The sequence below is a fragment of the Falco cherrug genome, chromosome 8 (genome assembly GCF_023634085.1).
Source record: "Falco cherrug isolate bFalChe1 chromosome 8, bFalChe1.pri, whole genome shotgun sequence".
In the NCBI taxonomy this organism is placed as follows: Eukaryota; Metazoa; Chordata; class Aves; order Falconiformes; family Falconidae; genus Falco; species Falco cherrug.
This window is the reverse complement of record NC_073704.1, coordinates 62,219,693-62,232,079: the sequence shown is the minus strand read 5'-3', so window position 1 is coordinate 62,232,079 and position 12,387 is coordinate 62,219,693. Positions and strand designations below refer to the sequence as shown.

Sequence of the window (12,387 nt, the reverse complement as noted above, 5' to 3'; positions counted from 1 at the left end):
AAACATTCATGCTCTAGACTGCACACTGTAAGGATTTTTTCCCATTTTTTGAAGCACTTGTTACAGTGGATAGTTTTAACGGTTGCACAGAAAAAAACTTTCTCCAGACACCCAATGAAAAAGTTTAGTTCTGAAATTGTAGTTTCCACCTGGCTCTGGAAGTCGGTGGGTTACAAGTATATGATAAATTGAAAACTTTTAAACTGAAATGCCTGTAGTGAAATTGAACAGTACTGGCAGTGATGCATTTAAATTCATTGAGCAAGGAAGTACTGGAAATAATTATCAGCAGATATAATGCTATGATGGTTATTTAGTGCAGATTTGAGACCTATTAAACTACCTTAGCAAGGGTAGAGCCTCTCTATTGTTAGTTGGGGCTGTTTTTTTGAAACCAGCTTGGGATATAGTTAACTTCATTTAAAAACCTCCATGTGCTGTACAATCAACAGAGCAGAAACGCAGCTGGTTCTTTATAGGGAAAAAAATAAAGCTTTCAATTTATTAATAAGACTCCTGGCCACACCTGTGTAACAGGCAGCTAGGATTAAAAAGAAAACATTTTATTAGGTAACGTCATAACACCGTTTCTTGATGGTGTTAGAGGAGACTGAACACTGTCACTGTTGAGATAGTGTTGAAAAAGTTTCCAAGCCAGGTGGAAACAAGACAGGATTTCAGATTTAGCTCGTTTGGGGTTTTTTTTTGTTGTTGTTCCCCTGTGCAGGCCATGACTGTTGCCCTGCGTGGAGCTCTGAGTGTGGGGTACGTTAGGAGTGACGGGGGTTCAGGGGCTGGAGAGCTGCCTTTGGGTAGTGGATGCTCTTGCTGCTCTGCTGGGGCCATTGCAGCAGAGCACATGGTAAGAGTGAAACAAGTAATGGTGCTAGACCGATGTTAATTATTTATACAGGTCCAAGCTTGCACTTGTTTTTTTGCGGTCTGCTTTCTTCCTTACAAATTAGCTGGGGCTAAATATAAACTGTATAAAGCTAGAGGAGCAGCAGTGGAATGTAAAATCAAAATGTCTGTGTGATGGGGGGAGGAGGAAAATCCAGAAGAGGATTGCTTGGCAGGATCCATTTTGCGCTAGTGCAGGGAATAGTGTTTTAGTGGCTGGGGAATGATAGTTTCTTATTACCAAGCCTCTTTGAAAAGCTCACTCCCTTGCAGCATCAGGCTTTGTGTGGATTCCTATGCTTGTATCTTGCTTTGAGTGTCTGAGTATTTTCACCGAGATGGGACATTGGGTTAAAAAGTGTGCAGAGCGTAAGTCCTTGTGGAGTAAAATCCTGACCCGTGTGGGGTATTGATTCCGAGCAGTGCTCAGGTCAGTCACTTCTAAAATAATCCATGTCAGCGGAGCAGCCACAGCACGTGCTTGGCACCAACTTTGGCAAAAAAGCAGTTAGGAGCTTTGTGCTAATTAAACCAGGATCGATGCTTGTCAAGCACATGGGTAGCCGGAGGCAAAAGAAATGGGCAGAGGATGAAGATGTTTATATCTGTCCCTTCATTATGAGTCTCAGGGTGTTCTGACCTCCTTAAAATCATGTGAAAGAAAAGCAAGGGGGCACATGTCACCAGGCAAACCCAAGCTCCAGGGCTGAGTTCTGAGGCGCCATGTAAGAATTAGGTCATGACTTCAAAGAGGTCTGCTCTAGCCCGTTGGAGTAATGGCATTAGAAAACCAAACCACTTCCCTGGTTCCCCGCTACCCTCCCGCAGAGCAGAAGCCAGTGGGTACGAATGTTTTTCCTAAAATGATTTCTGGCAATATCCATGTGCTCATTTGTCCGCAAGGCCGTGCCAGCCCTCGGACCCCTGGCCTGGGATGCTCCGCGCTGCAGGCGCCCTGCTCCTTGAGCCGGTTCACGGTTCTTCAGCAGCTCCAAATTAAAAGCTGAGCTTGCTGCTTCTCCGTCGCTAAAATCTGCTTGCTTTAAGCCCCAAACGGTAATTAAAAAAAATATTAAATCTGTCTTCCACGGGGGTGAGGCAGTTCTGGTGACAGACCAGCGAAGCCGGGCACTGCGGTGGCCGATCCCGCTGGCTCCCCCAAAACGCCTTTAAGCGCGGAGGCAACGCGGGGCACCGGTGGGGGGCTCCGCGGGCGCGGAGCTGCGCGCAGGCGCCCACCCCCGCGCCGGGCTGGGTCGGGCCGGGCCGTCCCCCCGTCCCCCCCTTGCCGCCCGCGACGTCGGCCGGCCCAGCGGCGCGGCCCGCCCCCCGCGGAGGGAGACGCCATTGCGGGTTGTTTGTGCAGGCGCGGAGGGAGGTGGCGGCGCGGCGGCCGCGGACTTTTTTTTTTTTTTTTTTTTTTTTTTTTTTCTTTCCCCCCCCCGCGGCGATCATGTCCACTCCGGCGCGGCGCAGGCTGATGCGCGACTTCAAGAGGTGAGCGAGGCCCCCGCCGGTACGGGGCCTGCGGGCACCGGGCCCCTACGTGACACGGGCTGGCTGGCAGCGGAGGAGGCACCGCGGCGGCTGCCCGGGCAGAGCCGCCCGGCCGCGGGCCTGACCCGGCAGTTTGTGGAACCGCGGCTCGGGCTCGCACGGGCCGGGCCAGCCCTGGCGAGGGGGGAGCCGTGGGCAGCTGTGGCGGGGGCGGCGATTCCCGGGGCGTCCCTTTGTGCTGAGGGACGGGGGCTGGCCCGGAGCCCCCTCCCCCGGGGGGTGCCGCGGGCAGGGGCGCGCTCCGAGCCGGCGGCTTCGCCCTTCGCTTCGGGGCAGCGGGGGAGGGAAGAGCCCTGCGGGGCGGCCGCCCCTGCGGCTGCCGGGGTGAGCGCCGGGGTCCTGCCGGGCAGGGCCGGCTTTGTTTGTGCCGGGCGCCGCGGCACCGGCCGCCCGCCTCGCCCCTGCGCCGACGGCTGGGGGCGTCTGAGGATAGAAGTTGAAGCGGTGCCTTGAGGCAGGGGCAGCCCCCGCTGCTGGGGAGGGCCCGGGTCGCGGGGCAGGCCGGGCTGGGGGCCGGTGCCTCGGGGTGCCCTTGCCCTGGGGTGCCCGGCGGTGCGGAGCGGATTGGGGCTGGCTGTTTGTGCCCTGCTTCCTGCGCCCCCCGCCTCAGCCGAGCTCTGGCACACCGAAGGGGTTTGGCCCAGTCTGCTGAAGTGAGCAGGCAGAATGTAGGTAGGTGTGTTGGAGGCTTGTTGGGTCGACGGTGTCTCCGAAAATGAGTATTCGGGACAGACGTTAAAAAATGAAGCCCAAAGAATTAGAGAACGCTTAATTTGTCTGTATGCAATAAACAAAACGCCCTTTAATGTTTTTATGCACATGCTATTCTGTCTAAAGCTTTCAGTCATGAAGCATCTTCTGTATAATACAAACTGCTAAAGAAGCAGTTATTAGTTGCGCTCTTTTAAACATTAATGGCTGAACCACAGGCTCTAGAATAATTTATTTCCAGTCTAACATGTAGACGCATTTAAGAGAGTGTGGAAGAAGGTGGGGGGATCTTCTGTTAGCTTTAGAATATGTCATATTGTTTCACTGGACTGTAGTCGCTCATAAGTTGTTGGAAGTGAGTCAGCTTTGATAGCATCTCTTTTTTTTAGCGTAGCTATGTTATACCAGTACCTGAAAATACATCAGGAAACAGTTGACATGTATTGTAGTTGCTTTACATGACTGCATGTAAAACTACAGTGGTAAGAGGCTGATCTGTGGATCTACAAACAGTTGCGTGTGTTTGAGATGTGGAGCCTGCTTCTCTTGTACTCGGGTGTTGGTGTTAGCTAAGCGGGTGTTGCTTGATTGCTGTTCAAATCAAAACAGGATATTCAGTCCTTTTTATTGTATCCAGTTACACAGATGACGTGAACCAGTGATTTTTTTTCAGGGTGAGGGACTAAGTAATATTTCAAGACTGCAGCCAGATGTGGGTTTTATGATTTTATAATCTTAGAATAACTGGTTTAATAATTTTGAAATTTAAGGTGGAGTAAAGATTTTAAAGCTGTGGAAAAGTATAACCAAGTAAACACAAAGTAATCAAATGTATGTATCAAATATGCAACAACTTTGATACCCCCAAACTTACGTAACTTCTTCATGTCAGTTTTTATTCTTCTCTTTCCCACTGTTATATATTTGTTTAGCCTTATGTTACTTCTACCTCAGCAGACTGTGTGCTGTGAGCTGTGATTCACTTTGTTAAATATAAACTTCTTTTGCATGCTGTGATTGTCAAGAGCAATTGCAAAGAGAATAGTTCAACAGATTTTGTATCTCCTTGAATTTGTTTGACTAAACCAATAGAAAAAATTAGTTTGTTTGGGGTTTTTTTTGTTTCATTTTGGTTAGATTGTTTGGGGTTTTTTTTCCTCTTAAAAAGGGGGTACAAATGCTGCATTTTCCCAAGCTATTTAAGACTTCCAGGCATTTTTTGGATCAGTCTAATTTCCAGTCCTTGCCACAACCTTTCTGTAGTTAGACCCTTTGACAGTAGGGTGCACATGAGCTTTTAAATTGATCTAAAAACCAAAGCCATCTCTCAGATGCACTTGTCAGGCTGAATGCTTAGGCATTATTGTTGGCCTGCAGCCTGGCTGTCATGTTCCTGTTCTCCCTGACCAAAATAGTAGGTGGTTTATGCTGTTGATACTAAGCTGTCTGAACTGCGTGTGCTTGGAGAGCGAGGGTGTAAACACAGAGTTCAGAAGGGATCTGAGCTGTAAACAGCAAGCCCTGCTCCTGGGCTGCCTCTGTGGGGCAGTGCCATTGCTCAGCATCCACGTATGCATGCAGGCTTATCACAGACTTGGGCAGTGCAAATGCAGGAGAGTTTACTGGCTGTATACCAGTGTCAGCTCTGAACAAACCTCCATGTACACGCTGATGTTCAGTTAGAATTTGTCCCTTGGTCTGCAGGGCTTTTGGTAGCGACTCATTCGTAAGCGTACTGTGATCAAGCCTCATGTTGACACTGAGGGATTGCTTTTGAAGCAAGGGCAGTCACTGGGGGCAGGTTCTTTATTCTTGCATAACTCGAGAGGCCAAGTAGGTGAGGTGGGTAGGAGCTGCCACTGAAGAGGTTTGATCAGGAAAATGCTCATCAGGTGATGAGGGCTTGCTGACCATTGTTCAGGGTCTTATGTGATCTTCAGCAGAAACACTGGTGTACAGAACCATGGGCAGAAGGAAAGTAACTGGATCCTGTTCTCCGGTTGCGATACATATTTCTGTGTGGCCCAAGTTTATGTGGTTTTCAGTGAGCGTGCCTTTGCCTAGTCTAAGGATTAAGTAACTAAAAAGAATTAAAAATGCTTCCATGATTACTTTAGAGATAAACACATTTGTTGAACTGGTAAGAAGAAGCACTATACAGATTTTCCCCTTGTTCCCTTTTAAGCAATCAGCTTGCCAGTCAAAATAGGCTTATACCAAATTTAGCCACATCATGCACACAGATCTGGGAATGCACGAAAAGCTGCACTGACAGTCACTTGTGCTTAGTCCCAGCAAGTGTGCTGTGTAAGTCTCACTGGCTGGTTTTTGGCTCCTGTTTGTGGCTGCAGTTTGTTCTTGTCTTCATTGGTGGCAGCCAGCAGCAGTTGCTCTTTCATAGTTCACTACATAGTACCGTAAATCTCAGCTGTACATGGTGCTTCAAAGTATTCTTGCCCTTAATGCTTTGCTCCCTGCACACTTAATGTAACCTGTTGGGCCATTGTAGTGTGTTGGTATAATACATGAGAAAATCTTGGTGTGTGTTGTCTTGTAGGTTTGTCTTTTGGAGTATTGATAACGTGTGTAATGCTTTGTGTATTCTCTGATTTAGAGTGATAAAATATTTACAAAATATGGATATTACTGTTAAATTGAATACTTCCACCTGCAAGTATAATTATGTAAGGCTTGTCATTCTATGTTTGTAATTCTTAGATTGCAAGAAGACCCTCCTGTGGGTGTCAGTGGTGCACCATCTGAGAACAACATAATGCAATGGAATGCAGTTATATTTGGGTAAGCATTTGTGATGACTATAAAATCCTGTATCAAAGGACTAAATAAACCTGGGTTTTGTTTTTACAGTTATTCTCTTCTTTTGTGTACGTAAAGTCAGCAAACTTAGAAACATGACCAAGTGTACTGTTGCAGTGTTTTCAGGGGTAATGTAGAATGCATAGGAAAGAAAAAATTAACATTTGTTCATCTTTTTTGTTGAATAAAGCTTGCTTAATGGCTGAATAAATAGGTTAGGCTGTGTAGGAGTTACGAAAAAACAGGTTTCCTCTCTAAAGAACCTAAGAGCCGCATGTTCTTGGCCATTAAATCCAGATGTATTAGCGGTGATTGGATTGATTCCCAGTGGAACGAGGTACAGGTTCTGTCTAGAAAGTTAACATTAGAAGTCCTACAGAACAGGAGCTGGCTTTGTATCCTTTCATAAAACTGAAGTATGCTTGCTAGTAATTTGCTCGTTAATTCTAATCTAGTCGCATAATGGTGTATGTATCATTTGAGATGATGATAAAGTAGGTATCTTGACTAGCAGATTGACTATGGGAAAGTGTCCTAGGCACAACAAAGCTCTCGGAGTTTGCCTCTGGATACTTGCCTAAATATTTAAATTGTCGCCTCTGCTTGTGTCTTGGGGAGGATGAGGAAGAAGATCTAAATGTATTGTGCTTGTTTAGAAGTAGGTAGTGATCGTTTTTAACTGGAGTTTATTTTTAAAACCTTTCAGGCCAGAAGGGACGCCTTTTGAGGATGGTAAGCCGCTAACTTTTATATTCTCTGTCACTATAACAAATCTTGCCAGTATTAACATTGTTCTGTTTTGAAAAAATAATAGACGTTATCTGTATATAATTTGGAACAAACCAAGCAAGCAAGTGAAGGAGTAAGGTCTTGTTGGCTATAAAAATACGTCTATTGATGTACGCAGTGTCTTGTCATAGTGGTTGGTGGTTGGTTAGAAAGCTACAAAGCAATGCTTATATCAAGACTTGTTTATACATATACGCTAGAGCTTTTAATGGGGGAAGTTGGTCTAATGGTGCCAGATGTGTTTTCACATCTCCATAGCTAAGCTCAGCAAGACAGTGTGCTTTGCTGGTTTCATCTGTGTGGCATGTTTGATTCATCTCCATTCTCCTAATGAAGAACAGGTGAAAAATCTTGACTTGTTCTGAATATAGAACTCAGTGAGGGGGAGGCAATACCGAATTTGTACATAAACATGAAAGTTAGTGTGTAATGAACCTCCCTTAGGCATATGAGGAATAATGAGTTTAATAATTATAGTATTATTGCAGTAATTGGCAGCAGATGGGGTTTTCCTCTGTGTTGGGTTGGAGGAGTTACAGTAAATTATTCACTGATCCATAATAAAGGTTTTCAGTGAATCAGTCATGAACTCCAAAGACTGAGATTGCTGATTATGAAATTCCAGTGTTTCTTTGCTGGCACTGCAGTGCCAAATTAATGAAACACCTTAAAGTCACCAACCATCGTGTTGGGTCACAGAAAAGGGGGAGGGCAGTGGGACAATTGGTGCTGGATGTAGCTGTCCTTGCCATGTACACAGTGAGTCTCCGAGCTTCTACCTAGCTGTTGCTGTTGGGTTTATTACTGTCACTAAGTAGTAGTTCCATTACCGCTTGAAATACATGAAAAGAAACCAGACTCAGTGTTGTTAGCTTATACAATGGTGAGAAGAAATACTGATCACGAAGCACATAGGTTAACCTATGTTGTATATATTTCTGGAGGTGTTCTTTTGTTGTCAGTTAATCTGATTGTATTTGTTTTTGTTTGGACAGGTACTTTTAAACTAGTAATAGAATTTTCCGAAGAATACCCAAATAAGCCTCCAACTGTTAGGTTTTTATCAAAAATGTTCCATCCAAATGGTGAGTAAATCATTTTGTTTTAGGCATAATACCCATTAAATACTGTGGTGTGGTCATGTGTTCTGTGAAGCTCCAGAATGCTTAACAGCTCTCAATCTCTCTTCATTGCTGCCTCCTAAGTAGATGTCTGGGACAGCAACTGCTTGATGAAAAATTAAGAATTATGATGCTATTAGGAAGCAGCTATCTGTCTCTTTCTAATCGATAGATAGCCTCAGTAGCAAAGCCTGTGAGCATTTTCAGCAGCAGCTGCACTTAGGTTGGCTTAAAGAGGCAATTCTGGTTGCAGATTCCTGCCCTCTTCCATTTAACAGCAATTGTGTATGCGCAGCCACATTGTGAATCGGAGCAGGGAAGTGATCAAGCCAGATGTTATTTATTTCTGTCAGATGAGATTTCAGCCAAGTCCATGCCTTCATTTGGTTCCCTGTACCAGCCTGTGCTAGCACAAGGAAGAAGGTGAGAATAACCAGCCGTAGGGAAGTGCGAGGAGGGCTGACCCGAACTCAGTGATGAGAAAGTGCTGTGGTTCCTGCTCCAGCACTTGATAGGTTTTATTCAGTTATTCTTGCATGCAGAAAACACAAACCATGCCTTTTGCTTTTCCAAGCCCCTCTGTAGCAATATGTCACGTAATGTGCAGGGCAGTGTGCCTCTGCTAGTAATCTGTTGGGGTTTATTGGTACAAACAAGCCTGAAGACAAGGGTTTCGGAGTTTGAGTGGTGAGTTTGTTTCACACAGGCTATATTAAGACAACTGGTAGGTATCCAGACAGAAGCAGTGTTTCAAGCACACTTTCCAGTATTTTTTCTTACCTGTCTTGGTGTGTCTCATAGTGAGCATAGAGTATGTGAAAAGAGGGCAAGAACTCCTGCTGTGGAGTGTGTGATAGCTGTGAGATCCCCAGCTGGCGCAGTGGATTCTGCTCCCGCAGTAAATGTCTCGCTGCTCTCTGGGAGCATGCTCTCCACTGTGTGCATAGGGGCCAGTCACACAAGAGGAGCAAGAATCAAGTCTACCAGTTCCTGTGCTAATGCCATCATCATTAGACCTTCCTCCTTTTCCTCTTAAGTGTTGTTACTTCCAGTAATACATCTTCAAAATACAAGGTGTCATATGACGGAAGATTGTGAAGCGTAACTGCTGTCTTCTTCCCTAAAGCATTAATTTAAGCATAGACTGAATTGGAATGGTAAATCTGCCTTGAACAGTATGTAATGAACAAACTATAAAATAAATCTGATTGTTTCCAAATATCTGTTGTATTTGCAGTTTATGCGGATGGTAGCATATGTTTAGATATTCTTCAGAATCGCTGGAGTCCAACATACGATGTTTCATCTATTTTAACTTCAATTCAGGTAACTTCACATCTCTTTTAGCAAATAATTCTGTTGTTGTTAGTCTCTCTTCCAGAATACACAGCTCGGTGATGGGGCTAACCAGGTAACTGTATCAAAGGGGACTTCAAATACTTGTGAGCTAAGCAGTAATTTTTCTGATCAAATAAAGGCTAAGGTGTTGTCTGATGTAATGACTAATTTTGAGCTACAAAACTGCTGTTCGGTATTTCTTGCAGGAAAAGTTACTGGTTTGGGTTCCTTTTTAGCTCTTTTTTAGTCAAGACAGGACATCAGATGGTAGAAATTTGCCTAGTGTTTGAAACACTAACCTTTATCCTGAAGCCTTGCCCACTGAAGTCCTCGGGGAGACAGTACTGCTAAAACCTAATTTACTTGGAATAAGTAAAAATGGCGTGGCTCAGCAAAAATGCATATTTTCTTTTCTCCTGTGTGATTGTTTTTATTTGTCTATAGTGAAGTTCTGTAGGAGGCATCTTAAGCCCCTCTTCAGTCCTGAATGACAATAGTAGTGTAATTGCCAAATAATCAATTACCATCATACTGCTAACTGGTACAAATGACGGTGTACCTGTGAGGTTTGAGAACCTCGAAGTGTATGCAGTGCTACTGCTTCACAGTGTATAATTTGAGGTTCAGTGGTGTAATTATGGGTGCCTAACCATGAGTTTAACTGTTGGTTTTTTTCAGTTGGGCTCTTCTGAGTCATGTGTGCCTCCTGAAACACAGTATTTGAAAGTTGTAAGTTGATTTTTCCATGATTTAAAAGGTGTTGGCTTGTCTCATGTTTTGTTTTCCCCTTTTTGCAGTCTCTGCTTGATGAACCTAATCCAAACAGTCCAGCAAACAGTCAGGCGGCACAACTTTATCAGGAGAACAAACGTGAATATGAGAAAAGAGTTTCAGCTATTGTTGAACAAAGTTGGAATGATTCGTAACAGCTGCTTTGTTACTCTCCATCCTCATAATCATGACGTACAATTTAACTCTCAATAGAAAGGCTACCAGAAATTTCAAGTGCCACAGTTCTAAGAATTTGCATAAAAACTCATTTGCAAACAAAATTAAGCCCTCCAGTTTAGGAAACTTAAAAGCTTGTGTATCTCGATTAACGTACTTTTTATTGCATGGTATGAACTAAGTTATTGCTACATAAATTTGTAATATATCCTGTTTGTATTTTTTTCCCAAGTGTATAATGTTGGTGTGGAGTTTTCATGACAGAATATACACATTTTGTAAATCTGTACTTTTTCAAATATTGAATGCCTTATTTTTGAATTCTTTAGATTTTTAAATTGGAGAAAAGCACTTAACAAAGTTTTTATATATAAATATTTCATGTAAAACTGTTAAATACATAACCTTAGTGCAAGACATTCTGCTTTCACTCTGTATCTCTTTCAAAGGGCTCATTTTTACTCCATTTTTCCTCTTGGTACATGCTGATGATACCATGCACTTTACAAACAGAAGTTAACCTATGATGTAGCTGTCTTTACTGGATATTTGCTTCTGCACCAGGGCTTAACTTGATTCTTTGTGTCCTCAGTTGTATGAGGAAGAGAAGTATTGGTAGCTGCCAACTTACAAATGGGGAAACAGATGTAACGGTTTTGCTAAAAGTCCCACTTTAAACCAGCGACAGAGTTGCAAACGGGACCTGGGTGACCAGGCTTAATGATGATGTATTCTGATAACTTATTTTTTTTAGGGAGATTGTATTTTACCAAGTTGTGAAATGCTGTCATCTAAATCTGTCCTATATTCACATACTGATACTGTAATATTGTTTTTAATATCTTCTAATAATTAAAGAGGTGTCCCATTAGTTTCCCTTGGGGGTAGGGAAAGAATTAATAACCAATGGCAGCAAACTTGGCTCTGTGCACCACGTGGTCAGGTCTTGTGTCTGTTCACAACAGTTCCACGTACTCTTAAATTGCCAGTTTTAAAGAAGTTTGGTCTTGTTTCTGTAAGTGTTGATGTGGTAATTTCTTACTGTATTCTGTAAACCAGGCTGGATAACTAGAGTAAAGATTTAGGCCCTTTTTTTTTTTTTTTTTTCTCCTTTTCCTCCCAGCAGCAGAATTGTAATCCCTTTGTCGTAATTCCAACCAGCATTACATATGTATTAAAACCCCAATCCCTGTACCAAAATACAGCTCAGCGTTGCCTGAAAATCAGTGGAAGTTTATTTTAGCTAGAAGAGAAAATGTTTATTTGCAGTAGTCATTACTAAAAGTTAAGTCTCTCTCACACCTGCTTGCAAAATTATTCTTTAATTTATAGGAGCAGCACTACTAAGTTTTGAAACAGCAGAGTACTAGTTAGACTGCTGTGTGTTAGTAGCTTGTGAAACAAAACTAGTTTACCTTAGATAAGAACTGTTAGGAAATTTTAATTAGTGTGCAAAGGCTCTGAAACTAGTGCTAAGTAATACTAAACCACAGTCTTGAAAAGTCAGTTTGCTTTCCTTGAGTCAGTGAATTTGTGTTTAAAAATTCTTCAGTCTGCATCTGATTATTAACAGAAACCCCAAAGGATCCAGTTTGCCTCTTGACTGGTGAAATTACAGTAACTCTAGCAAAGTGGTGGTAAAGCAGCATCAGTGCAGATATTTTGGTTCACAGAATACAGAAGTTTCCTGCTTCTAAGAATTACTCTAAACTTTTAACATTTTTAAAAAAATTTACCTCCTGTTTCAGTATTTTTGTTCATTTGACATGTGGGTGTGAGGTGATGTTTGCCATTCATCGGAGTCCACGTTAATTTGATTGCTCCTGAACAGGCAGTTTAGCCTAGTTACAGATTGGTGAAGCTCAGAACATGTTCCTGTGCATCTGGGACGGAGGCAGCGTGTGTCTGAGAAACCTGATCGGAGCAGAAGGAGGTTTAATTGGCGATCAGCACCGCAAACTCGCAGTGCCCGTGCCTGGGCAGGGACCCACAGACACGGGTCCAGGTGTGCGTCTGAAGTGGTAAGGGCAGCGCTTGGAGCCTGCGGTTGGTAAACTTCAGGTGGGAAGTGCCCTGCTGGCCCCCAGGCAGGGGTCCTCGCTGTATTCCCAGCCTGTGCTGGGCAGGGACGTGGCCTTGTTTGACGGGATTTTGCTGTGTGAACTGCGGAATGTGGATGTGAACATCGGGATGGCGAAACCCAAGT

At 43.8% G+C, this 12,387-nt stretch overlaps 1 protein-coding gene across 1 annotated transcript; it reads left to right on the top strand.

Moving 5' to 3' along the window:
• The first annotated feature begins 2,252 nt into the window (after window positions 1-2,252).
• UBE2B (ubiquitin conjugating enzyme E2 B) lies at window positions 2,253-10,600 on the top strand. The gene is made up of 6 exons (XM_055719078.1): window positions 2,253-2,397; window positions 5,887-5,967; window positions 6,692-6,717; window positions 7,770-7,859; window positions 9,133-9,221; window positions 10,031-10,600. The coding sequence occupies exons 1-6, from the start codon at window positions 2,354-2,356 to the stop codon at window positions 10,157-10,159; spliced, it is 459 nt and encodes a 152-aa protein (XP_055575053.1). The 5' UTR covers window positions 2,253-2,353; the 3' UTR covers window positions 10,160-10,600.
• The last annotated feature ends 1,787 nt before the right edge of the window (window positions 10,601-12,387 follow it).